We start from the raw sequence: 24,475 nt of genomic DNA, 5'->3' as shown, positions 1-24,475 counted from the left end.
TATTCTGCTCTTATGCCCTATCGACCTCTGACCGCGCCCTTGTGTTGCCCTGCCCTATCAGGCTTCAGCCTCTGAACATGTTTTTCTGTATCCCTTCTGCCCTTCTCTGCTTCCGTCGTCTATCATCTTGTCCCGCTCCGCCTTGATTATCATGTGTACATCTATCAAAGTGATATCTTCAAGCTCAGTGGTTTGATCCTTCATCCCAATATGGTATATGTAGTTCATTCATCGGAGGGCACTCCAAATTGGATCGCACCGAAGCTGCTCATCAGGTCGATGAACACCGAAATTACAGCCCTGGCGCGGGAAAATGTCAACATGTCAACCCTCGCAGACTCCCCACGTCTTCCCTGTCATGCGTCCAATGCCAGCTCCAACTTCAAATCAGTAATGGGCGTGGTGAACCGAGAACGACGCATCCATGGACAGTCCCATAGTCCCACAACCAACTCCGGTCCTCCTCAGGTAAGTTCTACTCTCCTACAATCTAATGATTCAAGTGATTCTTCCAGCTTCGTAGTTGGACGACTGACCACAGCTTGACATATGAAGTAGGTCAACAAATTCACAGACGTTCTAGGCTTGAGACAAAGGTTCGATGGAGAGACGAGCTTCGGAGGAACCGCTCACGCCGGGGACCACTCACAGACCGGAGTCTTGGCGCAGCATCTGTACAGGTCTTGCCAGGAAGCTATATGAGCGTCGCCTTTGGCTTCTGACGCAGACCAGTACACTCAATACTCTCACTACAGCCCTCTGAATCGTTCTCAACCGTCACCATGAAGTTCACTCTCACCGCCACCTTCATCTCCACCGTCCTCCTCAGTGTCACCGCTCTTGCTGAGCCTGAGGCGGCCCGTCTCCACCTTAAGGTACGTGCAGCAGTACACCCCATTCAGTCCTATCAGACTGATGCACACGAACTAGCGTCGCACCACTGCTGGCTTTCCTGCCCTTCCTCTCCTCCGTGCTTACAGCCCCTCCGCTATGGACCACTTCTACACCACTAACGCCACTGAGATGAAGAATGCGGTGACTAACCTGGGCTACCGTCAAGAAAACAACGCAGCGACGGTTCATTCCGACCAGACCCCGATTACCATACCGCTCTACCGCCTCTACAGCCCTTCGGTTACGGACCACTTCTACACGACGAACGCGACGGAAAAGGACAATGCCGTCAACAACCTGAGATACCGTGACGAGGGAATCGTCGCTTACGTGTACGAGACGCAGGCGTTCGGTACGGTGCCGCTATATAGGATGTACAGCCCGTCGGTCACGGACCACTTCTACACGACGAACGCGACGGAGAAGGACAATGCCGTCACCAACCTGAGATACCGTGACGAGGGGATCGCGGCCTATGTCAACCTTTAGCCCTGATGTGAGTGTTTGCTGCCAAACCATACATCGCACTCTAACGAGATCCGGATTCCTTAGGTCCATTTCCTTCCATTCTACCTGCCAAAGAAATGCGCCGTAGCAAACGATCAGGCTACGTGAAGGGTTGCCGTTTTCATTTGTAACGCTAGGGGCGCCCTACCTCAGTCGAAGTGACCGTGCTTTTGCCCGAATATCTTCCCCGCTCCCCTCCCCCGTCTCTATCCCCCACCGTAGCCTGTCATTACTGTATGTCGGTCCTGCGGAGCCCTCCCGAATCCCGACCTGTGTTCAATCGCGAGCACATCTCACATTCCTTAGCCCCCAGGTTCCCGTATATAAATCAAAACTCAGACCATGTACGCTTTGCGCTCGGCGGCCAATCGAGCGAATCTCTTCTCTCTCATGAGGCGTCACCTACCCTCTGGGACAGCGCGTCGTAATATTGTTAACAGTCAGTCTCTCTTCTTCTCAACACCACTCACTCCTCTTGTTAGCGTGTTTCAGTAATCATCGACATCAGCATATCGAGCTTGCCAGTCGCTGAAGTCATCACGGTCTAGATCCAAAGTTGATGCGAGCATCGCCCTAGGGAAAAGCATTTCAGGATAGAGCGTCTCTCCCCAATTTTGGCCATCGCGGCGCTCGGGCTACACGACGGGCAGCGCTCAGAATCCCTTCGCGTGGAACGAAGGTCTGTTTTCGGGACGATCCTAACTTGTCCCTTTGCCGAGACGCGCCAAAGGGCGCTGAAGGGTCGGCAATGGGAAAGTTGTCCTTGCCCAGAAATTCTACAACCCTTTCACAAAGAACGATTCGAGGCGGTGCCCGTCGTGCTACGAAGGAGCTTCAGTCAGCCACACAGTTTTGGAAGACAGACTTATTAGAGGGTGTTGACGATGTCATGATTGATGACTTTACCTCGGTAGACTAGTGCTTTCAATGAAGACATAAGTTGCATGTAATCGAATCCTTCCGACCATTGAGTTACTTTGTTCAGGCATGAACTTGCTATCACGATTAACTGACATAATCAGTGTATTACTCTGTTCCTCGAGTAACCTACAATGACGGTCATAAGCCGAAGGGGGGTCGGGCCATGATGGTTTAAAACCTCCCTTTCCTCCTCCACTGGCACGTGATCATGCCTACCGTGCCTGTCCGGAGATTGCCCTTCGGGTTATAACCGTCGTTGTAGTCTAGGCTACGTTCCTATGCCCTGTCAACCTCTCTGCAGACCGCGTCCTTGTTCTCTCCTACCTGCGGTCTATCAGCCTCTGAACATAGTTTTCTCTTGCCCTTCTACCATTCTCTGCTTCCGTCGTCTATTACCCTGTCCCGCTCTGCCTTGAGTGTCATGTTTACCTCTACCACTGTAATATCTTGATGCTGAATGGTTTGATCCTTCAACCCGATATTGATATGGTATAGTTCCTTCATCTGTGGACGCTCCGAACTGCGTGCGTTCGTCTACGTTGGAATTGCCCAATCAATGCTGACTCCACGTTGCGCCACCGGGCATATCAGTCTGCCTCGCATTCTACCAAGCCATCCGGTCGACGAACACTGAAATGACAGCCCTAGCGTCAGAAGATGTCAACGTGTCAACCCTCGCAGGTTCCCCACGTCATCCCTGTTATGTGTTTAAAGTCAGCTCCAACTTTCATTCAGCAATGAGCGTGGTTAATCGAGAGCGACGCACCCACCGACAGTGTCCCATCGTCCCACATTCAACTTCGGTCCTCCTCATGTAAGCTCTCCTCTCATCCAAACATAATGGCTCCAAGTGGTTCTTTCAGCTTCATAGCATGACGACTGACGACAGCCTGACATTGAAAGTAGGTCAAATAGTTCGCCGATGGCCTCGGCTGAGGACAAACATACGATAGAGAGACTAGCTTCTGTGGCGATGACATCGGATGTAGCGTCGATGAGGAATGGACAAACAAATACCGGCCGAAGCTCTTTGGCACATCCGCAACTCCTGGCGTAGCATCTGCCCAGGTCTTGCCAGGAAGCTATATAAGCCTCGCCTTTGGCTTCCGAGACAGACCAGTATACTCAATACTCTCACTTCATCCCTCTCAGTCGTTCTTAACAGTTACCATGAAGTTCACTTTAGCCGCCGCCTTCATCTCCACCGTCTTGCTAAGTGTCACCGCTCTTCCTGAGCCTGAGGTGGCCCGTCTCCAAGTACGTGCAGCAGTGCACTCCATTCAGTCCCATCACCCTAATGCATACAAACAGCGTAGCACTTGCGACTTTCCTACCGTTCCTCTCCTCCGTGCCTACAGCCCCTCCACTACGGACCACTTCTACACGACCAACGCCACTGAGATGTACAATTCGGTGACCGAAGGGTCCTACTATGCAGAGGGCATCGCGGCGTTTGTTCATCCCTACCAGACCCCGATCACAGTTCCGCTCTACCGCCTCTGGAGCCCTTCCAGGGAGGACCACCTCTACACTACCTCGGCCAGCGAGCGCGACGGCGATGTCCAGATCGGCGGGTACAACGAGGAGGGCATCGCCGCTTACGTGTACGAGACGCAGTTGTGCGGTACCGTACCGCTGTATAGGATGTACAGCTACGCGGCCCCCGACCACTTCTACACGACCAGCGAGATCGAGAAGGACAATGCCGTTAACTACCTGGGATACACTTATGAGGGGATCGCAGCCTATGTTAACCCTCTGGCCTGAAGTGAGTTTTTGCTGCTGAACCATACGTCGTACTCTAATGAGATGTGGGCTTCTTCGGTCGATTCAACGCCAGGTAGCAAAGAAATGCACCTAGCGAACGATCAGCCTCCGGAGGGGTGCTGCAAAGCGTTGCTTGCTGTTCCCATCTGTAATGCTGGGGGCTCGCTACCTCATTCGAACTCACCACGCTATTGCCCGACTATCTCCCTCCCCTTCCCCTAACTCGTTTCTGTCGCCCACCGTAGCCTGTCTTTACTGTATGTCGGTCCTACAGAGCCCCCCTCCCCCGAATCCCGACCTGTGTCCTATCACGAGCACATTTCACACTCCTTAGCCCCCAGATTCCCGTATGTAAACCCAGGTTATGTACGTTTTCTGCTCAGCGTTTAATCGAGCCCCTCGAGCGAACCTTTTCCCTCTCATAAGGCGTTGATTCCCCGCTGGAACAGCGTGTCGTGATATTGTTGACAGTCGGCCTCTGAAAAGATTTCTAGTCAGCACCACACATCATTCTTCACTCTCTCCCCATTATGTGTCTCTATGGGTCGTCCCGTCGATTGGGCAACCCCGAGTCTGATCAACTCGGACCTACTCTCGAACCATACTGGCGCCTCTCTCTCCTCTTGTCAGCAGGTTGTAACGGGCCACCGACATGAGTATATCAAGTTTTCCTGTCGCTGAGCTCATCGGGGTCTAGATCATAAGTCAATGCGAGGCATCGCGCTAGGGAAATGTACTTCAGATAGAGCACCTCGAAGGAAACTCAGTCAGCCATACAGTCTTGAAACACAGAGTCGTTGGAGGTTGTCGACGATGTCAAGGTTGATGACTTTACCTCGGTAGACTGGTGCTTCCAGTGAAGACATAAAGTCGCATGCAATTTGATCCTTCCCATCGAGTTATTCTGTTCAAGGCATAGACTGGCTCGTGAGACAGGCTCCATAATCTGACATTTTCATTGCTACATATTCAAGCTTACACTAAGCGAAATACTCGACGAATGGGAATGTCAGAGTCTCCAGGAAGGTGTGATCGGCTTCACAAGATGTCGATGCCCAGAAACGAAGCGACCCCGAACCCGACAGCAGCAGCAAGCGCGACAACCGCAGCGCGGCGCACGAACGTGCGCACGGCCAGCCCCTTCGCCCCCTTCTTCCCGGCCTCGTCAATGCTCTCTATGTCCTCCACGGTGAGAGCTATGCGCGTTCCCAGAAGCGGTGACCGGTCAGCCTCCCTTCGACTTCACCCTAGAAAAACTCAGCGCTCACGGAGGTCCCCAGCGGCCAAGTATCCCTCCAGCCGCTCCTTCTTCGTGCTCGACGTCACGACGACGACGCCCTTGGCCTTCGCCCAAGCGAGCAGAACCTGCTCCGGCTTCGCGTTGAGGCGCTTCGCGATCGCGTTCACCGGCGCGTCGACCGGCCCGCCCGGCTGGTGCGTGAGCGGGATGAGCGTCGAGTAGCCTTCGCTGACGATGCCGTGGGCGTTGCCGAACTCGACGATGGGCAGCTGCCGGTCGAGAACGTAAGGGTGAAAGAGGATCTGCCGCGGGTGACGTCCGGGTGGTCGATGTCAGTAACGGGCGTGGGAGGGAAAGGCGGAAGAGCGGGGGGATGGGACGCACCTGGTTCGCGACGGGCTTGATCTTGGCAGAGTTGAGGAGGATTGTGAGCTCAGGTATACCGAAGTTGCTGACGCCAATGCTCCTACAGACGTGCGGGCGTGAACAAGGGTACAGCAAAAGAAGGGGCGGATAGTGGTAGAGCTTACTTTGCGAGACCGTCCTTCTGGAGCTGCTCCAACTTCGCCCATGCCGTCGGGATATCCGGGGTGGCGAGGCGGGGATGATGTATCAGGTACAAGTCCACATACTTGATTCCCAGCTAGTATGGGAGAGTCAGTCGCGTGAGCAACGATCTGCACCGCTATAAGTCAAAGCATGGTGTGCGCACGTTCTTCAAGCTGTTTTGGATAGAGTCCTCGATGCTGAGGCCGTCTCTTCCGGAGAACTTGGTGGTAACGTATATGTCCTCGCGCGCGAGGCCGCTCTCACGGATAGCCTTTCCTGCTTCTTGCTCATTCCCGTATGCCTGGGCGGTGTCTGAGGACACAGAAGCAGTCGAATCAAGACTTGGCCCTCTCTGATTATGTGCAGGTACACACCAACGTGGCTGAAGCCTACAGAGATGGCTTGGTCAACCCATTCGGTCGTACTGTCGCCGTTCCCCAGCGTCCACGTCCCGTACGCAATACTGGGAATGCTAGTTCCTGTCCATCCGATACGGAGCTATGCGTCAACTAAATCGTCCCACGGCGCAAGCGAGTACTGCACTGACCGTCGTTGAGCTTGATGAGGTCCCAAGGCATTGCAAGTGGTGGTGCGGGGTCAACGCGGACGCAGGGAAGCTAGGAGCAGACGTGCACGGGGCAGCGGCTTGCGAAAACGGAAAAGATATATATGGCGGTGGGAGAAGGGCATTGCGCCATGGACGCCATGCGCATGAACGATGTCGAGTTGCCGTGCGATGCTCCCCAGGCACTCCCCTCTCGGCCGCTTACTTATCGCGTCTACTTACACGGTCACCTGACAGACTCCCTCGATAACGCTGCTGCGAGCATATTCAAGTTGAATAAGGATCTCAGAGTGATACTACTAGTGTCGCCTTAGTACTAGCGACTGGCCAATAAGCACGGCCATACTGATCCAAGTCTCGTAACATTCTTCCATATTGTTCAGAAATGTCGTAGCTACCACTCTAATAGCGAGTCCGACAGCGGTGATCACGCGTCGTATAACTTTCCTTCTTCCCATGGCAGCACCGTTCCAGCCTTGGAACATGCCCGAGACCAGAGTGCGCCCTTGTTCCCCGCCTCGTCGATCGCAGCAATGTCCTCCGCAGTGAGCTCTACAAAGTCACCATACACCATATAATGTAAGAAATGCATGAAATGCACGACGCGACACGAGCACTGACCGAGGTCCCCAGCACCGAGGAAGGAGACCACACGCCCGTGGTCCCTGCTAGATGTGATCACGACGATGTTCTTGGACTTGGCCCACGCGAGCAGGACTTGCTCTGGCGTCGCGCTCAGCCTCGCGGCGATATCGTTCACTGGTTTGTCGACGGGGCCACCGGGGGTGCTCCTAAGCGACTGGAGTGGGCTGTAACCCTCGGTCACAATGCCATGCTTGTTCCCGAACTCGATTACTGGGAGCTGAGCTGCCAGGTTGTACGGGTGCACCATAATCTAGAGATTCGTAAGAGCACATTGTGAGCGTATCGGGTCCATTACTGAGAGAATGGGTGGTGACGACGCACTTGATTGGCTACTGGCTTGACCTTCGCAACGTCTAAGATGGCTTGCAGCTCTTCCTCGTTGAAGTTGCTGACGCCAAGGCTCCTGTGGAAAGTAAGTTGATCGACTTACGGTTCAGGAGTGCGGTGCACGAGGGATGGCCGCGAACGCACTTAGTCAGACCATCTGCCTTGAGCTTCTCCAGCTGTGCCCAGGCAGTTGGAATATCTGGCGTAGCAAACCGAGGGTGGTGGATGAGATACAAGTCAACATGATCGACACCCAGCTTATCAAAAACGTCCCAGTGAGCAACAGTCTCCACAAACTGCCTGAGCTTGGCGCTTGAACAGTGCTCTTACCTTCTTGATGCTCTGCTGGGCAGCCTCCAGGATGGTCAGGTTGTCTCTCCCCGAGAACTTCGTCGTGATATAGAGGCTCTCCCGCGGCACGCCGCTCTCGCTGATAGCCTTACCAGTCTCCTCTTCGTTCGCGTAAGCCTGCGCAACGTCTGAACGGGATTACTTCCCCGAGTCCGTACTGCTGTGCACGTGTCTGCGCTGGTGTTGCTCACCGAGGTGGACGAATCCTGCAGTGATTGCCTGCTTGACCCAGCCAACAACACTATCCCCGTTCTTCAGACGTCCCGTACCGTATGCGAGAGTGGGAATGCTGGTTCCTGCATTGACCCATGCGTTGTTAGCATCTGATCTCCCGGCAGGTCGCACGACTTACCGTCATTCAACTGGATACGGGCCCAAGGCATCGCGATCCTTGATATTCAGATAGTTAAGCAGGAAGAGAAGGGGGGAGAAGACATTCATAGTGGAATAGGGCAGTCTATAGTCAGCGACCTGCCATGTGAGAGCGCACCAGTCAGACGGTGTCAATCATAGCGTGCTTGTGGGAGGTCGTGGCATGCTTCGATGACGACAGTCCCCTCCAGCTTATAGCGGAAGCCTAATCCCGGCCCGTCGATTTCTCATCAGATGTCAGTGAGCATGCGGCCGTCGAAACAAGTCCTCAATGGTGGATCAACTAATTCTCCATCGAAGAAGTGCACTTCACCAACACCAACACGTGCACGCATCCGTGAAAGAGACTAATACTGACCAAGGTACGTAGCCTCGGTTCCATGACATCTAAACAACCTGGAGAATTTGAAGGGACTAGGAGATGCTAAGGTACTGCAATGGAACATAATCAAAGCGAACGTGTGTACGATTGACGAGCTGACGGGGGACGACACTGGAATACAATACGGACGGATTTCTGTGATGATGGTTTTCGATTGTTAAGTGCTGTTTCGGCAAAGCGACGGGTCCTGGAAGCGAAAGCTGAACGGGAAAGTCGTCAAGTCGGAGAGATGAGTGGACGAAGATAGTCTGCAATATCCGAAAAAGAATAGGGTTGTGGTCTGAGGCCAGAGGTCGCGATCCAGGAACCAAACATATCGTTAAAAGTCGCCTGCATTGGGTAGCTCCTCTTCGGTGAGAGAGGTCCACTCCTCACTCGGCTGCCGCTCCTTCTGCTTCTGGTAATCGTAGCCAACGAAGCTCATCACGCTAGGAGATGGGATCAGAAACACATTCACATAGAGAGAGCAAGAGAGGGAACGCACTAGATCGTCCCGTCAGCACATCCAACAACGACCTCCTCATGGCTCAGCTGCATCGACATGGGGTTCTTCTCCGGAGTCGCCAACCCCTCGAACTTCTTTGGCAGCTGCCCAAGCACGCCCTTCACACCCATAGCAGACGCGGCACCGGCATTCGCGAGCGCGCCCCAGGCGCCAGTAACAGGGAGGATATCCGTGTCGAAGTCCACCTCAGGCGACGGCGTGCGCGGACCATCCGATTTCTGCCCGTCACTTTCCTCGCTGTCCTCCTCTTCCTCCTTCGCAACCTCCTCCTTGTCGCGGTGCTGAGACATGTACAGCGTACGTGTCGCTCCTGCGCGAGTACTGAACCGGGTGGCGGTGACGACGCGCCTCTTGCGGGGGTCGACTGCGCCGATCGCGACGTCGGGGGTCTCCACGACGGCGACTAGCTTCGGAGGGGCAGTCAAAACAGCCGCACGCCCGAAACGGAGTGCGAAGGGCGACTGTCCGAAGGCAGAGACAGGTGTGCCGGTGCGAGGAGAGCCTATCATGGACACAGGCGTCATGGGCCCGTTGGAGATGTTGAGCGAGAGGCGGCCCTTCGCGCTGGCGCTTGCAGGCGTCCCGAGAGGACTCTTTGCGCCCATCAGAGAGCCGCGCCGCTGAGGCGTAGAGATCGAGGAGGTCGAGCGCGAAAGGGAGGATATAGTACGCAAGCGCGGAGCGGCCCCCGGGCTGAGCGCGCCTGGAGTGAGGGGCGTAGTGGGTCGCGTCGGGTCTTGAGCCGCAGACGTGGTGGGGCTCTCGTCTTCCTCCGTCCATTGAAGGTGGAGGATGACGGACTTCGTCGCACACTATAGCTCTCGTCAGGCATTGAAATAGTTCGACGTTGCTCTGCACGTACCGTCATTTGAGTACCCTTCGCGGCAAACCATCTAGAAATTCGACATCAGCTTCTATACAAAGTCTGACGTTGAAAGTGACGTACTGGAGCATGTTGTCCGGGGCACGACCGACTTGCGCCAACTTGGCGTTGAGAACAAGGTCCCCACCGCCCAGCTCGCTCAACTTGAACTGCGAGACCATTTCTCTCCTCTCTACAAACCATACGCCGTCAGAAATCCCGGTACACTCACTGCATCGAATGTAATCGACTCACTGATCGAAAACACACGGACGATCCCATCGATAGTCACGCTGACGACCCTTTCGCCCTCGTCCTCCCCGCGGGACCCACCAGAACCGATAATCTGCACACCAATATTGACCGTCGTCTGCTGGCCGAACCGCACGATCTTCGTGCCCGCGCGCCAGTCCCAGCACACGAGCGCCTTATCGGCCCCGGCGGAGACGAGGTTCTTCGACGAGAGCGCGACGGCGCGGATGCCGTTGAGGTGGCCGGCGAGCTGCTGGAGAGGGGTGAAAGTGAGTGAAGAGAAGAGGTGGACGCGTCTAGAGCGCCTCGATGAGCAGCGTATACGCGAGGTACGTTGCGAGATACGTACCCAACGTCGTGGAAGCCGACGACGAAGACCTCTGCAGACCGCCTAATGAGTATGTGCTTAGAGAGTCACCAGATATGCTGCATAACGTACCCTCGTCGGCAAGGAAGTCGACGCAACTGACAGGCTTCTTGACCTGCAGGCACTTCTTCATCTCGCCGGTCTCGATGTCCCAGAACCGGATCGTCTCGTCGTAAGAGCCGCTGATGAGACGCTTGCCCCGCAGCAACAACGTCGTGCAGTAGTTGGTGTGGCCATTAAGGAAGCGGACGCTCTGCGCGAGACCATTGCGGAAGTTGGACTCGCGGTGATGAAGCGAGCGATACAGGGGCTCCCTGAACCGAATGCAGTGAGAAGACGACAACGAGTAACAAACATGCACGCACCATCCTTCCGGCTTTGCAGGCGGCTTGAGGGGAATAGGATCCATGGCGGTGATGCGCAGGCAATGATATCGCCAAAGCGCAGGCAGGTGCACCACCTCCTGCCACTTCTTGGACACGGGCTCGACGGCGAGCAGCTCCCTGACGGTGAGGTACCTGAACACCTTGAGCGCAAGGTCGGGCGCGAGGTTCCCAACGATGTCGAACGTCGACTTCGCGTACTTCTCCAGCAGAAGAATCTGCAGGCGGATGTCCCCGGGCATACACGAGTCCAAGATGATCGCGATTCTAGCGTGCTGTGAGCACGAGCATCTCCTCTCCAGAAGGACAGCGAGGCACTCACAATCGCATACGGTCGTCCCTGCTCAACGCCCGCACGACCCTCCGCACCTCGATCTCGTTGAACCCCCCGCTCCCGTCTCCCCTCAGGACCGTCGCGAGGTCGACCTCGCCCCCGATCCCGTCGTCCTCGCTGCCCCGGTACCCGCTCCAGTACCCCTTCTGCTTCTTCCCCCCGCACACGCAGTAGCTGTCGTCGCTCGGGTCGACCACAGCGCCGCCCGCCTCCCGCTGCCGCTCGCGTTCGCGCAACATGCGCACCTCGGCCTGCAGCGCGTGCAGCTGCGCCGCCGACGACGCCTGCGCGCGCTCGAGCAGCCGCTTGTAGTGCAGGAGCTTGCGCATGTGCAGGCCGTTGACGCCGTCGAGCGCATTTTGCATCTAGCGACGGACGCGTGAGTGAGTGAGAGGGCACACGGGGAGGGTGCGCGAGAAGAGGTAGGAACACGTACGTCCTCGTCCACCTCGCCGTCGTTCACGTCCGTGATCATCTCCAGCGTCATGTCGTCCCCGTCCCCCTCCCAGAACGGCTCGTCTTCGGACGTGAGCATGATCGAGGGCGACTCCATGCTCCCGACCGACTGCCGGTTGCGAGCGGCGACGCTCGGGCTGTTCCTGACGGTCCTCCCGGGGGTGCTCGCCTTGCCGGGCGTCGCAGCCTTGCTCGGCGTGACCTTCGGCGACGGCTTCGAGGGCGTGTTCTTCGGGGTCACCAGCGTAGCCGTGGTCTTCGTGTCCTCGGACGGGGACAGAGAGCCCTTGCTCGCTGCAAGCCCAGGGGACCGCACCGGGGACTTGGCGGGCGACTTCCCGTTCGGCTGCGCGAACGGCGTGGACATGGCACGCGTGCGGGGCGTCGCAGGGACCTTGGGGTTCACCTGCGTGTCCGACTCGGACGTGTAGAGGGAGACGGCGGACGAGCGCACGCTGCTGCGACGCGAGACGGCGACTGAGGGGGCGGAGGGGCCCTTGCGCGGCATCGGCACGCTGTTCTGACGCGACGGGGTCGTGGTGGACTTGCTCAGCGACGACGACACACTAGAGGTAGATAGACTAGGGTCGAGGAACGACGTGGGAGGGGTAGGCATCGAGATTCTGCGTGGGGCCTTCGCAGCGGCCGAGCTCAGTCTCCTCGCCAGACTCGGGGGCTGGGCAGCCTGGGACGGGGGGACTGGAGTCGCATTTGGCGAGCGGGGGGCCGCGCTGGCATCCTTGGGGGAGCCGTTCACACTCCGTCGGTCGGGTACGATGGTGGTGACCCCGCTGACGTTGCTGGCGAGGGATGCGGTCGAGTACGAACGCGGCTTGATGATCCCCGTGGACGACGAACCGGCCGCCGTTGAACGCGTCGACGTGCGTGTATATCGGGTGGGGGTCTCTGAGGGAGCGGCGCTGCGAGGTGGGGGCATGGTGATGGTTCCGACGAGCTCTGGAACGGGGGCTCGTCGTGGTCGGCGATGTGCAGCACGACTGGAAGATGATGCTCGAGGCACGTTCTGTTCGGATATTGGGCGCCTTCCCCGGATGCGCTCAAACTGAGGTTAGACGCATGACGACCGGGGTCTTTCCCTCAGCATACGCATACGCTACCCCCATCCCTCTAACGATACAGAAACCTCTAGCTAGCTGACAGAGGGTGCCATGGTACTACACTAGTGCACGTGGAGTTCTGTAGGAGACTGTACCGCACATTTGCCGAGTACAAGATCGAAGTCCGAGGCCTTGATCCTTCCGACCATCGATGAATTGCATGATTTGCAAGGCTCCAAGACGCAGTCTGTGGAAGCGCTCCATGGCGCAAAAAGGCCTGCAAGCAGGACGAAGCATGTAGATGTGACGAGGAAGCGGGAAGACGTGTCCTTCACAGTACTTTGCCGTAATGGTACCGCGTTCCCCTCCTTCCCAAGGGCAGATGGGCCGTGGGGTGGGAGCAGTCAATCATTGTAAGCGATGTACTCCGAGGTTCAAGGGATCAGAACAGCCAGATAGAAGCTCTGGTTAAGGATTGTCTGAGACCTCTTCCACTGCTACCTGTAGACATGCCGGAATATTTTCAGAGCATGGGGATGGGCGTAACGATGTTTTGACGTCCTACCACCTAACATACTCCGACGATTGAGCTAGGTCATGGACTGCTTCCAGACGTGAGAGTCCGAGAACGAAAGTACAGTGTGGAGTGTCGGGCAGTGGTTGATTGGCTTCCAAACTCGGACAGCGGTAGCTTCCCGATGAGATCTCGATCGCGACTTCACCAAACTTACTTACTCCCAACGACGTCATAGCCGCGTCGACAACCTATCCCCATGTCCCCATTGGCTGGGCCATTGGAGCCTCTACCGTCCTGGATGCTCTATAACCTCACAGTACTGTGCTCAAAAGCCTCAGTCTCGTCCACATGCTTGCCCTGCGCACAACGACACGAACCACAACACGCACCGCAAGGCTCTTGCTCAATTATTCTTCCTTCCTTTACTCTAGGACCATGTCGACGTTGTTCGAATCGATCAAAGAGGACCATGAGGAGGTGAGCATGACGCACATCATCGTGCCAGACTCCGTGTTGACCTCCGACGGGCTATGCAGATGTACGAGTACCACGACCAGTACAAGCGCGCTCGGGAACGCGGCGACGTCGAGGCGCAGGCCCGATGGACGCGCCAGCTCACATGGGAGATTGCGCGGCACGCCGTAGGAGAGGAGATTGTGGTTTACCCTCTGATGGAGCAGCACCTCGGCGAGAAGGGCAAGCAGCTCGCGGACCACGACCGCGAAGAGCACACGGTACGCAGTCTACGTCTTCGTTCGTCAGATAGCTCCTCTAACGAGCCGCACGAATCGTAGCAAGTGAAGCAGGACCTCTACAAGCTAGAGTCTCTGCAGCCTGGAGCCGAGGAATATCATAAGCTCATCGAGACCATGATGGCTCGGCTGCACCACCACAACGACGACGAGGAGATCAAGGACCTCCCCGCGCTCGAGGCCGTCATCAGCAAGGAGTCGAGCAAGGAGGCTGCGCAGAGCTTCAAAAAGACCAAGAAGCTCGTACCTACAAGGTGGGTCCTACCCTTGCCGTCAAGCCATCTGACGAGATGCACTGATGCGTCGTGCGTTACAGAGGGCATCCCTCAATCCCGAACAAACCTCCAGCAGAGACTCTTGTCGGGCTGCTCGAGGCTCCCATTGACAAAGTCAAGGACTGGTTTTCGTCGTTTCCTAGAGAGGGCGAGATGGAAGCGGCAAAGGAGGAGTTGAAGCATCGCGATCACGACGCTGCTGCCGGAAGAGCTGCTGCTGGACAGCAGTAACAGAGAAGGGGATACCTTCTGCTGTCACTTTTACGAGGTAGTATACGACATGCTATTGCAGAGGGCTGTGAGCGGCGGATCCCAAGAACACCAGTAGGTATGAGTTGGACAACGTGACTAGTCTATTGAAGATACAGTTGGTGATGGACATCTTCAGTCTGTTGGTATGCATCCCATATGCTTAACGAGACCGTACTAATTTTGCCTGAAGTACAATAGAATGATATATCATCATATGGACCTTTGTTGAGTACATGTATAGTCTCGCCAGGCAGATTGACAGTGCCCTACGAAAAGTCTCGACGTGTCCACTATGTCCGCCCTATTACCGTGATACGCAACAATCCCTCCTCTTGGAGCGATGGTAACGCCCTCACAATCGCCGACTTCACTTGCTCAGAAGAGACAACTGTTGGAGCCGCAAGACCGTTGGATCTGCCATTCTCATCACGTTTCTGCATAGGGGCGCTGAGTGGCACTTCCACGGTCACGGTATCCAGGTTCGGGAAAGGCCCACGCAAGTCATGACGAACGATGCCTGGTAAGTCCCAAAGCATCCTCTTAATACGGTTTGGGAGGCTTTCGGCTCTCGGGCTATATCCTGGTCCGATTACAAGCTCCCGGAGTACCTCCCAACAGCCGCCTGAGGTCAATGACGTTTGGAACAGTTTAGAGGGCGCAGTGACTAAGGCATCCACAAGGGACGGCGGATTTATACGAAGTCGTTGCAGCTGCGCACATGAGGAAAGAGCTTTCCATAACGTCGTCCAGTCAACGTCTGCAACCTAAGGTGAGTTGACTGAAAATGGCAAAGTCAATTGCAGTTGAGACATACCTTTGACACAGTTCTTCAGTTGCACCAGGTCCAAGTCAACAAATTTGAGGTTAACAAATGTCTGACTGAGGATGCGCAATCCGTCCCAAGACGATGGACTGTGGCATTCTAGATATAGGCTGCGTAGGTGTGCCGAAGTCATAATTCCGCTGAACATGTTCATTTCTTCAGAAGCACATGCTTGAGGCAAGTACTGTAGTCTGAGCTGGTGAACCTTGGTAAGGCCTTCCGTAGACCTGAGATCCGGTTTTAATGAACTGAACCCCTGCATGCCGACCGTATTGATTGTATCAAACAGGCAAATGACTGTGAGCGCAGCCAGCATAGACCTGTTTGCTTCGGAAGGCAAGAGAAGCTCTAGGGTATTGAGCGACCGGCTCCTAGGACCTTGGATGGAGAGTGGAGAGGAAGATTTTATCTGAGACTGCGGTTCCCGGATAAATTGCAACGTCAGGTTTTGTAGACCAGCTAATGGCGCCAGAACAGACGCCAGCTGGTCAACGTCTATCTCAACCGGAAGTTTCCAAATTCTGAGGGTCTTGACCACGGCCGCAGCGTCGACGTTGATGCTGAGCCAGGTCTGGAAGGCGGGAAACGCGTTCGTATTCTTGTTGTTGATGTCAAGGGATGAGAAGATGATTCGGACACAACGATCGTGCCATTGTTTCGTCACCGAAGAGCAATTCTTCAGCGTGTCTCTATCTTCTTCGTTTAAGATAGATAATATCGAGTCGAAGACATCCACTGGCAGCTTTCCAATAGGAGAAGAGCGGGATGATGAAACAGAAGCCATGGGAGAGCGGGGTGAACGCAATCGAAAGTGAGCAGTGGTAGGTTGTCTTTACTTGTAGCTACCACCACGGTCGTGTCTTTTATAACGCGAGGGGGTATAAGACAAGACGGACAGGGTCAGTGGAGAGAATCGTTGAAGAAGGGCCGCCTCATTATGCAACCCGAGATGCGCCACCGTAGTACGCCCCAGTAGCGCCTCGACACGCCGCAATTGTCATTCTGTTCATGGGCGTATGATCGTAGAGCAATATACATTCATGAAGTCAATCTCAGACGCCGCAGTTCGCATTCAACGAGGTGAGCTTCTGATAGCTGTCGTTACAACGCCTCGTATACTAAATCGTTCAGCATGATTCCTATGCTGCGAGCAAGTTTTGTGGCGAGGTCGTACCCAATGCCACACTTGAATGTAGGCGTGCGGTCTAGACTATCAACGGGGGATATCCGCACAAGTAGCCGCATACTCGCCAGCTCCGCGATCTGTCCAAATCAAGATGATCAACCTCTGCCGCCACCTCCACGAGAGAACGAAAAGGACATACGTTTGCATACACCGCCACCCTCGCGATCTCCATCTCCGTATACTCCCCCGGCAACGTATACTGGGGCGCAACCGGCCGCGTATCTGCGTCGTTCTCCTCGAGCAGCACGCCCAATATCGCGATCATCCGGTCCAGCGGGAACGCCAGCGGCCCCAGCAGCCTCTGCGGCAGCTTCACCGCCGTGCCCGTCGTGCCCGGCTTCGGCTTCCGCGGGGTCCCCGCCTTGCGCCTGCGCCGCTTCGCGCGCTCGTCCAGCCCGCGGCCGAACATGCGCAGATCGCTCCGCGCGGGGTTCGTGCTCGCGACGAAGGCCGCGACGAGCACGAACTTGGCCATGCGCGGGAGCGCGTCGATACCGGCTTCCGTCAGCCCTGGGGCGCTTGCGCTTATGCTTGCGGCGTTTGCAGCTGCTTGTGCGACGAGTGCCTCTGGGGCATGTCCGAGGTGGATGGTGAGGAGGTCGGGGGGCGGAGCGTGCACGCGCGCCCAGTGTGCCGCGTTGGTGAGCCGGGGGTAGAGGGTGTCGAGAGCGGCAGTGAGTGAGGGGGTGAAGAGGCGGAGGAGACGGATGCGCGCGTCCTCGTCGACGGGCGGGATCTCGTGCGGGTCTTCGAGGTCGCCTTCGGCATCCGGATCGTCGGCGTCGGCGGCAGTCGCGCTTTCCGCGTCTTCTTGGAGCTGCTGACGATGCGCGTCGAGGATGGGCTGGACGAAGCCTGGCCAGCGCGCTGCGGCGATGTAGCTGAGCTCGAGGGGGTCGTGAGTGAATGGGCCGCAGATACTGTAGACCGACGCGAGGAAGTGCGCGTAGAGTGGCTTGAGCGAAGGGTGGTACGCAGCCACGTGTGTTGCGCGCGAGGTCGAGGATTCTGGGATAGCCGGTGGGAAGGAGGATGCCAACAGGTCAATGGTAGCTGAGGAGAATGTGAGGTTCCGTGCATGTGCTCACACGCTGTGTACGGCTCACCTTGCTTCGAGAGACGCGGGACGTCAATGTAGTAGGGTTCTGGCGACGCGCGCAGTGAGGGCCGAATGTTTTGCCATTGTACTTCAGAGACGAAGATGGTCGTGATCTCCACCTGAGACTAGGCGCGAGGCGTCAATATCCATACAAGGAATATAACCACTCCAGATCACTCCAGGCACCCGAATAGTCAGCGATACTCACCATCTCGGCCAATCTGGTGAGAGGAACGACCAGGTCAGGCAGATTGTCTTTAAGACGCTCCGCGCGCTCAACAATCAAAACCATCCTCTCGCCAGCCGGGGCACGCTCCTCCGCCCTCGCCTTGCTCTTCCCCTCACCACCCATCCCGCTCGTTGACGACGTGGACGCAGACACGCCCGAGGAGATAGCTTGCAGCCCATGGACAAAGGCGTCGAAGTTCTCGTTGTACCTTCTAGTCTCGGCGCCAGCAGGCCCTTCCCAGTTCTGCGCGCCATCTCGCCAGTCAGGTGTCCAGCCTGCGAGCGCGTTGAGCGCAGTATCAAAGAGGATCCTCGGAGAGAAACATGCCACGGCGTCCACACAGGCGTACTTGAGGTTCGGTACGTCTGTGGCTTCCGACACGAGGTGGGACAGAGTCGAACGGATGGCGGCCGTGGTTAGTCGGACGTTATCCGGATCGTGGACATAGATGAAAGGAGGGGGGTAAGACAGAAGAAGCATAGCTAAGTGAGACTTTACTATCTCGTATTCTGTGGATTCTGAGACCGCATGCTGCAGTGCTGAGGAGATATCGGCCATTAGGACGGCTAGAGGGAGCGAGACGCGGTAGAAGGTAAGACACTCTGCCGCAGACGCGTCTGGCCGAGCGACGCGCTCGTGGCTATTCGGATACAGCGGGTCACGTGCGCTAGCGGTCAATGTACACGAGCCAGGACAGCGCTTACCCACTTTCGGTTTCTGTTTCTCCCTTTGTGCCTCACTCTTCGCTTACGCGTTTCTCCAACTTTCGTCTCATCGTCTCACCTTGCACCCTAGGCTTAACTGATTTTCAAAGCGACATTTCACTTGCGCATGAAGCTCGTCGTCCGTGTGCAATACGTCGGGGAACGAGCTCGTCTCTTGTTGCGAGAGGATCAGGCTGCGGACTATACCAAAGGTCTGATCGATGACCTTGAAGTCTTCGGCTTCCCAGTGCCTCATGAGCAAAAGCCCATTGAGAAATCTGGCTTTATGCTATGTGTCTGGCATGTTGACAGGGACAGCGTGCGTAGACATCGCACGCATCGGCTCACCGTTTGTGCTGAAAATATTTCTCCTCATCAGGACATACATCGTATGATCCAGAACGCTTTCATGAAGGCTAAGGCTGAGGCGGCCTCGTTGATGGATCGCTCCATGTAAGCTTGTAGTCCCCTCGTTGCATTCCCACGCACCGTCCCTCATTGCCTTGCCTAGTCGATACATATCTCTGAACGAAGAGTACGTCGGTACTTCTGCTAAAGGTCAGTTTACGCCGTAATGTGTTCTGACTGTGTTGCTCTCAGTGGCGTGATGCATACCACGTCCCTCGCACATAAGCCATACAAACCAAAGCCACACAACAAACCAGCCTTCGGCTTCGGTAACCACCAAATTCAAGATGTCAAACCTTTCGGAAAGGCACCCAAGTATCCCACCACTATATCCCAGGCTCGGAAGGGCGTCACACCGTTGTCCCAACGTATTGCTGGTATTGAGCCTTCCGGCTACAGCGCTGGCTCGTCCAGCTACTACGCTGACCACAGCGTAAGAGACGTTGATATGCACTATATGGGCGCGCGCACGCCCCCCTTTGCGAACGGCAGTGACACGTCATCTAACAGTGTGATCGATGTGACTCAGCAGGCCCTTGCTCAGTTGAGCCAGTCCTCCGCCTTGCAGTCACTTCTGCAGCGAGGTCAATCTACGCCCGTGAGTCTGACACCCAGCCACCCTGTCGCCTCGCGTCTCATTTGATGACAAATCTTGGACAGACCACCGTCAAGATGGAACCTGCCCCTCCACCTGATTTGTCTTTGCCTCCACGCCCCACCGCAGCTCCGTCTACGCAGCCACAATTCTCTAATCTGCAGGCGCTGCTCGAGAAAGCGGGCGTGAAGAGTTCCAGCGCACAGGCATTCTTATCTGCGCAGAACAATGGCCTGCCGGCCAAGCCGAGCCTTCATGTGTCCGGAGCGAGTCCGGTTCCAATGTCCAACGCGCAGGCGACCCCGGCTGTTTTTACCCCTTCTTCGATCAGCTCGCTGGGCACCCAGCTTTCCATGCCTGCTGCCACGAACGCGTTCACGTCACTCGCGTCTCCATCCAGCGTGCTCGCCAGTAGGCCTGCTAGCATCGGTGCTTCTGGCTCGAGACCGCATTCTACGACGCCCTCTGCTCCTCCGCGGGGACCTGCCGTGCACGCTGCCACAAGGGAACTATGGGACGTCCGCCGGCAGATCTCGGCACTCCAAGCCCAAGAAAGTGACTTGGAGTTGGAGTTGCGGCGGGCAGGGCAGCCGGTACCGCCGAAAGAGGGCAGCAATCCGTATGTGTCAGAACAGCGCGTTCGTGCACTCGAGGACGAAATTGCTGGTACGTACTGATTATCTTCATGTCTGGATGGTGACGTGTTGCCTAACCTCCACCTACTTATGTGCGTTCTCATGATCGCCGCATATATGCGCGTCCACAACCGCCGCCCGACGCTCACAACGTAATCTCGACATCCTCAACTCAATCTCAATACAACAGCTTTACGTGAGGAATTAGGCCGCGAGCAACAAAACTGCAGGGTCCAGGACGCGCTGCTCCGAGCGGAGCGTGTGCGGCGTGCGGAGCTCGAGACGATGGTGAAGGACACCACGAGGGAGTGCAAGCAGCCGTTCGTCGTGCCCGCGCTCTTGGACGCTTTCATGAAGATCGGGCAGATGACGGGCGACGCGCTCAAGGACGCGCACGGTAGCGCCGTCCATCCTATGGAGCTTTGAGAGTCCATCGGCGCACGCACGCATGCACGCTAGATGCACCGAACTCAGAAACGCGTGCGCCGATAGACGAAGAAGAGAAGAGACATCTACCATGAGGTGGTCATGGTGTCTTGCCCCAGTATCGATTCAGTTTCTTTGCCTCTTCGTGCGAATCTTGCCGCACGGGAGACAATCTTTGGAGATCTGTCGTGCACCTGGTTTGGGCTGTTGTGTTGAGGTGTCTACCGGAAGGGACATCGATGGCAACTTGGTCTGTCCGGGGCTGGCGTCCAGGAGACGTGTCACCACCGGGATTCGAATGTTGTCGCGTTGTCGCATCTTCTGGCGTGGTGGTTCCCAGGTGCACATCGCGTGCCTCGGTCTCGGTATCAGTAATTCGCTTCGGCTCGGAACTTTCAAGGTTCTTCTCCCCCCACAAATGCCGCTGCATCCCACCGCTCTGGAGGGAATGCTGCTCTCCTTCTGTCCCGCGTTCTTGCGACCCGTTCGTTCTCGTCCAGGTCTCCGAAAGCCTCAAGCCCCGAGATGGATGGATATCCGGCTATCCCGTTCAGTCCATCACCCACGTGTGTCCACCTTTGTGAAAGTCCAAGCAGGCGTAGGGCGGACGAACAGGTTCAGAGATCCCGGTCCAGGGGGAAAGCGCGGTGTCTTGTCGTTTGTATGATTAGTCAGGCGGTTTCTGTATCATTTCGAGGTTCATGAAGCCTAGGTGTATTCAATTGATCCTCCCGTGGATTTCTACGCAAACGATACACGCAGTGTTCTCCGGCTTCTAGAAGCATCTTTTCCAGTATTCCAACACCATTCAAGCCGTCTTGGTTGGCCACCGGCTCAATCTCCGGTCCTTGCCTATTCGTCGACACTCTCAAACACGAATTCGGTTTGCTTAGACTCCTCGCCGTGTCAACGTGGCACGGCCATACGACATGCTGTTATGGGTGCGTACCTCCTTCCCTCCATCACGGTAACCCCGAGAACCGCTAGCAGGTACGTCGACTCTGTGTCAGCTGAATGTCTGACGCGTGACTCCTGTACTAATCCCTCGTCGCGATCAGGATGCTTCCCATCGCCACTTCGGACCGACATCTTAAATGCGGAAGCACAACTTTCATGGAGGCTTAGGCGCGCTATCTGAAGGAACAACCCAGGATCGATTTGAACATGCACCTAGAAAGCGCAGTACTAGAAAGGCTGATCTGTGAGGAAGAAAGCTAAGCTTAATTGGTACTACTTGTACGGCCTTTGCTGATCCCCGTTTCAACGCCGGTAACTTAGTCGTCGACTTATCCAATATCGTTTAGGGTCTCCACTGGGATGCCAGTAGCTCCTATAATGAGTCATGCGATACGCCTCCTTTTGCCTATCACCAAGCAGCACTCCTTAACAACTCGTCAGCAGCGCGCTGTATCCGATCGACTATACTATCATCGAATAGTCCAATATGCTAACACTGCGGGTATAGATTTACACAGCTCTAAGACAAGTTGGTCACGGGCTGGAAGGGGCAACCGTGTTTGGTCAAAGCAAGACGTGGAAGCCTGCAGCAGCACAACTCACATCAGGGCTGGGGGTTAACATAGGCCGCAATACCCTCATAAGCGTAATACAAGCTGTTGACCGCATTGTCCCTCTCAGCCGCGCTGGTCGTGTAGAAGTGGTCCCCGCCCGAGGGGTCGAACAGCCTGTACAGCGGCACCGTACCGCACAGCTGTGTCTCGTACACATAAGCGGTGATGCCCTCGATGGTGTAACCGTTCTGGGCGGCGTTGTCGCGCTCGCTGGCCGAGGTGGTGTAGAAGTGATCCGTGATGGAGGGGCTGTAGAGGCGGTAGAGCGGGACGGTGATCGGGGTTTGGTCTGGATGAACTGTGGCCGCATTGCCCTCTTGGTCATAACCCTGGGTCACCGCGTTGTTCATCTCAACGGTGTTCGTGGTATAGAAGTGGTCCGTAAGCGAAGGATCGAAAGCACGGAGGAGAGGTACGGTAGGGTAGTCACATGTGCGACGCTAGATTCAGTCATGAGCGTGTTAGAATCAAAATGGGATGTACTGTTACACGCACTTGGAGACGGGCCGCCTCGGCTGCGGGAAGAGCGGTGACGCTGAGGAAGACGGTGGAGATGAAGGCGGCGGCAAGAGTAAACTTCATGGCGCGAATGTTAGGATTGACTTGGAGTACTGCAGTGCTGACTAGTTGGGCACTGGTCTACCACCGCGGTCCCGGACGATATTTACATACTCCCAGGCCAATGCTACATCGAGGTGTTGTATATGCGCTACAGTTGTTTGATTGTCCATTCTCTATTGACAAGCTGCAACAGCTGTCGCCGACGGAGTCGGTGAAATGGATGGCTCCACGGTTATGTCTTTCGTCTACCGTCTCTCTCGCCTTCATCTGTCTTTGATTGTATTGCGAAGCCCAAGGAATATCTGACAAAGCCCATGGGCTGTATGTAGAGTGGCACGAAGAATGACGTGCGGTAGATCGACTGGGACGTCTGGATGACGAGACAATTGAATGGGTAGCGTCGTAATCGATTACCTGTGCTCATAGCTAGATGGAACTTAGAAGTAACGTCAGACGCATATCAGAGGAATGAACTACAAAACTTACAAGGAGCGTCTTGGGGGACGGGAGAGCTGTCATTTCAACATGATGTAGGCCGGATTGCTTGGAAGCACGCGAAAGAAGCTGATATGTCCCGTATCGCATCAGATTGGTAGCGGACTCCCAATCACTGTATAGAAACCAATATTCGGTGAAGCTGAAGGTAAGCCCACATCCTGGCAGCGGACTGCAACACTGGCCTAGCCAGATGCTGCTAATTCGGCGGTACCAATGGTAGCATGTCTGTAATTGGTGATGCGAATGAGGGGTGTCCTCGGGATCGGACCAAGCGCCTGTGGAAGCACCGATACTAGTAATAGGGGTGGTCAGAGTGCACGATTACGGGGCAATTCTGGGACGATTCTGGAGGACGATTCTGGAGGTGATTTTGTTCTCAGAATCGCGATTTTGGCAGAATCGCGCAGAATCGCAGAAGCTCCTCCGGAGGAGCTTCTGCCCTCCAGAATCGCGATTCTGCTGTCCGCGATTCTGCCTCCCCCAAAATCCTCCCCAGAATCGCGACCATAATCGTTCCCAGAATCTTCCTTCGGTATGGGGTGGTCAGAGTAGGCCGCGATTTCGACACGATTCAGATATCAAGAATCGCCTCAGAATTGCTTGGAGAATCGCTTCAGAATCGCGCACTCTGACCTCCCCTAATGTCGGAAATTGCTCGATGTTTGCCAGAGCGCTGGTCTCGTACCCAGACGTATGGGTGTTACACCCGCACCCCACCACCGCGGTCACCCAGACGTCTGTGGCAATTTGATAGAGAGGTCCTACCTCCCCCCTATTTCAAATTCCCGAGCCCGCGTAGATGAGATAGCTTGCGCGCTTACATGTCCAGGCTCCATGATCAAGCGCTGTGATGAGCAGTCCGGTCGCCTTGCAAGCTGTAGAACTGGTAGTAGAACCCCTCACTTTGACATGAATTGCAGTAGATGTGTTGAGGATAGAACTCGTGAGTGAATTGCCCCCAAGGGATAGCTTTGCATTGGGTTTTGCGCCTGTGACAGGGCAATCTGCTTGGCACCACAGGAATTTGTGACTATAAGCTGATAGCTGCAGGCGAGAAAATACTGTGTTTGTCCAGAGAGCTCCTTTTCTGCTCATACATAATTCAATATTGAGAGCTCATCCCTTCCATTAGTTGGTGCCCCTGCCATTCAATGTGATTTCTTCTGGACAACACGGTCGCGGTCAATCCTCACGGGCGCTAATCGGA

The 24,475-nt window shown here is 55.7% G+C and overlaps 9 protein-coding genes across 9 annotated transcripts; 4 read left to right on the top strand and 5 right to left on the bottom strand.

Moving 5' to 3' along the window:
- Window positions 1-957: 957 nt before the first annotated feature.
- On the top strand, window positions 958-1,383 carry DICSQDRAFT_54607 (uncharacterized protein; the record flags this gene model as incomplete). Its single annotated transcript, XM_007363610.1, has 1 exon — window positions 958-1,383. A coding segment is annotated over one exon (426 nt), but the record flags the coding sequence as incomplete, so codon positions are not given.
- Window positions 1,384-3,492: 2,109 nt separating this feature from the next.
- DICSQDRAFT_167998 (uncharacterized protein) lies at window positions 3,493-4,089 on the top strand (the record flags this gene model as incomplete). Its single annotated transcript, XM_007363609.1, has 2 exons — window positions 3,493-3,579; window positions 3,634-4,089. 2 exons carry the CDS (start codon window positions 3,493-3,495, stop codon window positions 4,087-4,089), a joined length of 543 nt encoding a protein of 180 aa, XP_007363671.1.
- A 929-nt stretch (window positions 4,090-5,018) lies between these two features.
- DICSQDRAFT_82508 (Aldo/keto reductase) lies at window positions 5,019-6,523 on the bottom strand. Its single transcript, XM_007363608.1, has 7 exons — window positions 6,426-6,523; window positions 6,253-6,357; window positions 6,042-6,190; window positions 5,860-5,972; window positions 5,714-5,795; window positions 5,358-5,631; window positions 5,019-5,285 (listed from the first exon to the last, which is right to left on the bottom strand). The coding sequence occupies exons 1-7, from the start codon at window positions 6,454-6,456 to the stop codon at window positions 5,128-5,130; spliced, it is 912 nt and encodes a 303-aa protein (XP_007363670.1). The 5' UTR covers window positions 6,457-6,523; the 3' UTR covers window positions 5,019-5,127.
- Window positions 6,524-6,870: 347 nt separating this feature from the next.
- Window positions 6,871-8,149, bottom strand: DICSQDRAFT_167996 (Aldo/keto reductase; the record flags this gene model as incomplete). The annotated part of the gene is made up of 7 exons (XM_007363607.1): window positions 6,871-6,995; window positions 7,065-7,338; window positions 7,410-7,491; window positions 7,560-7,672; window positions 7,746-7,894; window positions 7,958-8,062; window positions 8,119-8,149. 7 exons carry the CDS (start codon window positions 8,147-8,149, stop codon window positions 6,871-6,873), a joined length of 879 nt encoding a protein of 292 aa, XP_007363669.1.
- A 690-nt stretch (window positions 8,150-8,839) lies between these two features.
- DICSQDRAFT_167995 (uncharacterized protein) lies at window positions 8,840-12,616 on the bottom strand (the record flags this gene model as incomplete). The annotated part of the gene is made up of 10 exons (XM_007363606.1): window positions 8,840-8,948; window positions 9,005-9,837; window positions 9,888-9,902; window positions 9,956-10,080; window positions 10,143-10,435; window positions 10,489-10,519; window positions 10,579-10,820; window positions 10,872-11,164; window positions 11,259-11,588; window positions 11,660-12,616. 10 exons carry the CDS (start codon window positions 12,614-12,616, stop codon window positions 8,840-8,842), a joined length of 3,228 nt encoding a protein of 1,075 aa, XP_007363668.1.
- Window positions 12,617-13,790: 1,174 nt separating this feature from the next.
- On the top strand, window positions 13,791-14,512 carry DICSQDRAFT_145407 (uncharacterized protein; the record flags this gene model as incomplete). Its single annotated transcript, XM_007363605.1, has 3 exons — window positions 13,791-13,988; window positions 14,049-14,260; window positions 14,323-14,512. 3 exons carry the CDS (start codon window positions 13,791-13,793, stop codon window positions 14,510-14,512), a joined length of 600 nt encoding a protein of 199 aa, XP_007363667.1.
- A 1,890-nt stretch (window positions 14,513-16,402) lies between these two features.
- Window positions 16,403-18,407, bottom strand: DICSQDRAFT_82496 (uncharacterized protein). Its single transcript, XM_007363604.1, has 4 exons — window positions 17,850-18,407; window positions 17,649-17,766; window positions 16,682-17,595; window positions 16,403-16,619 (listed from the first exon to the last, which is right to left on the bottom strand). Exons 1-4 carry the CDS (start codon window positions 18,348-18,350, stop codon window positions 16,458-16,460), a joined length of 1,695 nt encoding a protein of 564 aa, XP_007363666.1. The 5' UTR covers window positions 18,351-18,407; the 3' UTR covers window positions 16,403-16,457.
- A 205-nt stretch (window positions 18,408-18,612) lies between these two features.
- Window positions 18,613-21,366, top strand: DICSQDRAFT_134532 (uncharacterized protein). The gene is made up of 6 exons (XM_007363603.1): window positions 18,613-18,893; window positions 18,954-19,027; window positions 19,086-19,109; window positions 19,175-19,580; window positions 19,643-20,243; window positions 20,403-21,366. Exons 1-6 carry the CDS (start codon window positions 18,702-18,704, stop codon window positions 20,636-20,638), a joined length of 1,533 nt encoding a protein of 510 aa, XP_007363665.1. The 5' UTR covers window positions 18,613-18,701; the 3' UTR covers window positions 20,639-21,366.
- Window positions 21,367-22,199: 833 nt separating this feature from the next.
- Window positions 22,200-22,791, bottom strand: DICSQDRAFT_167991 (uncharacterized protein; the record flags this gene model as incomplete). The annotated part of the gene is made up of 2 exons (XM_007363602.1): window positions 22,200-22,649; window positions 22,705-22,791. 2 exons carry the CDS (start codon window positions 22,789-22,791, stop codon window positions 22,200-22,202), a joined length of 537 nt encoding a protein of 178 aa, XP_007363664.1.
- Window positions 22,792-24,475: the final 1,684 nt, after the last annotated feature.

This window comes from Dichomitus squalens (assembly GCF_000275845.1).
Source record: "Dichomitus squalens LYAD-421 SS1 unplaced genomic scaffold DICSQscaffold_6, whole genome shotgun sequence".
NCBI lineage: Eukaryota > Fungi > Basidiomycota > Agaricomycetes > Polyporales > Polyporaceae > Dichomitus > Dichomitus squalens.
Note: the sequence above shows the minus strand (reverse complement) of the source record. Positions and strands in the feature narration are given on the sequence as shown.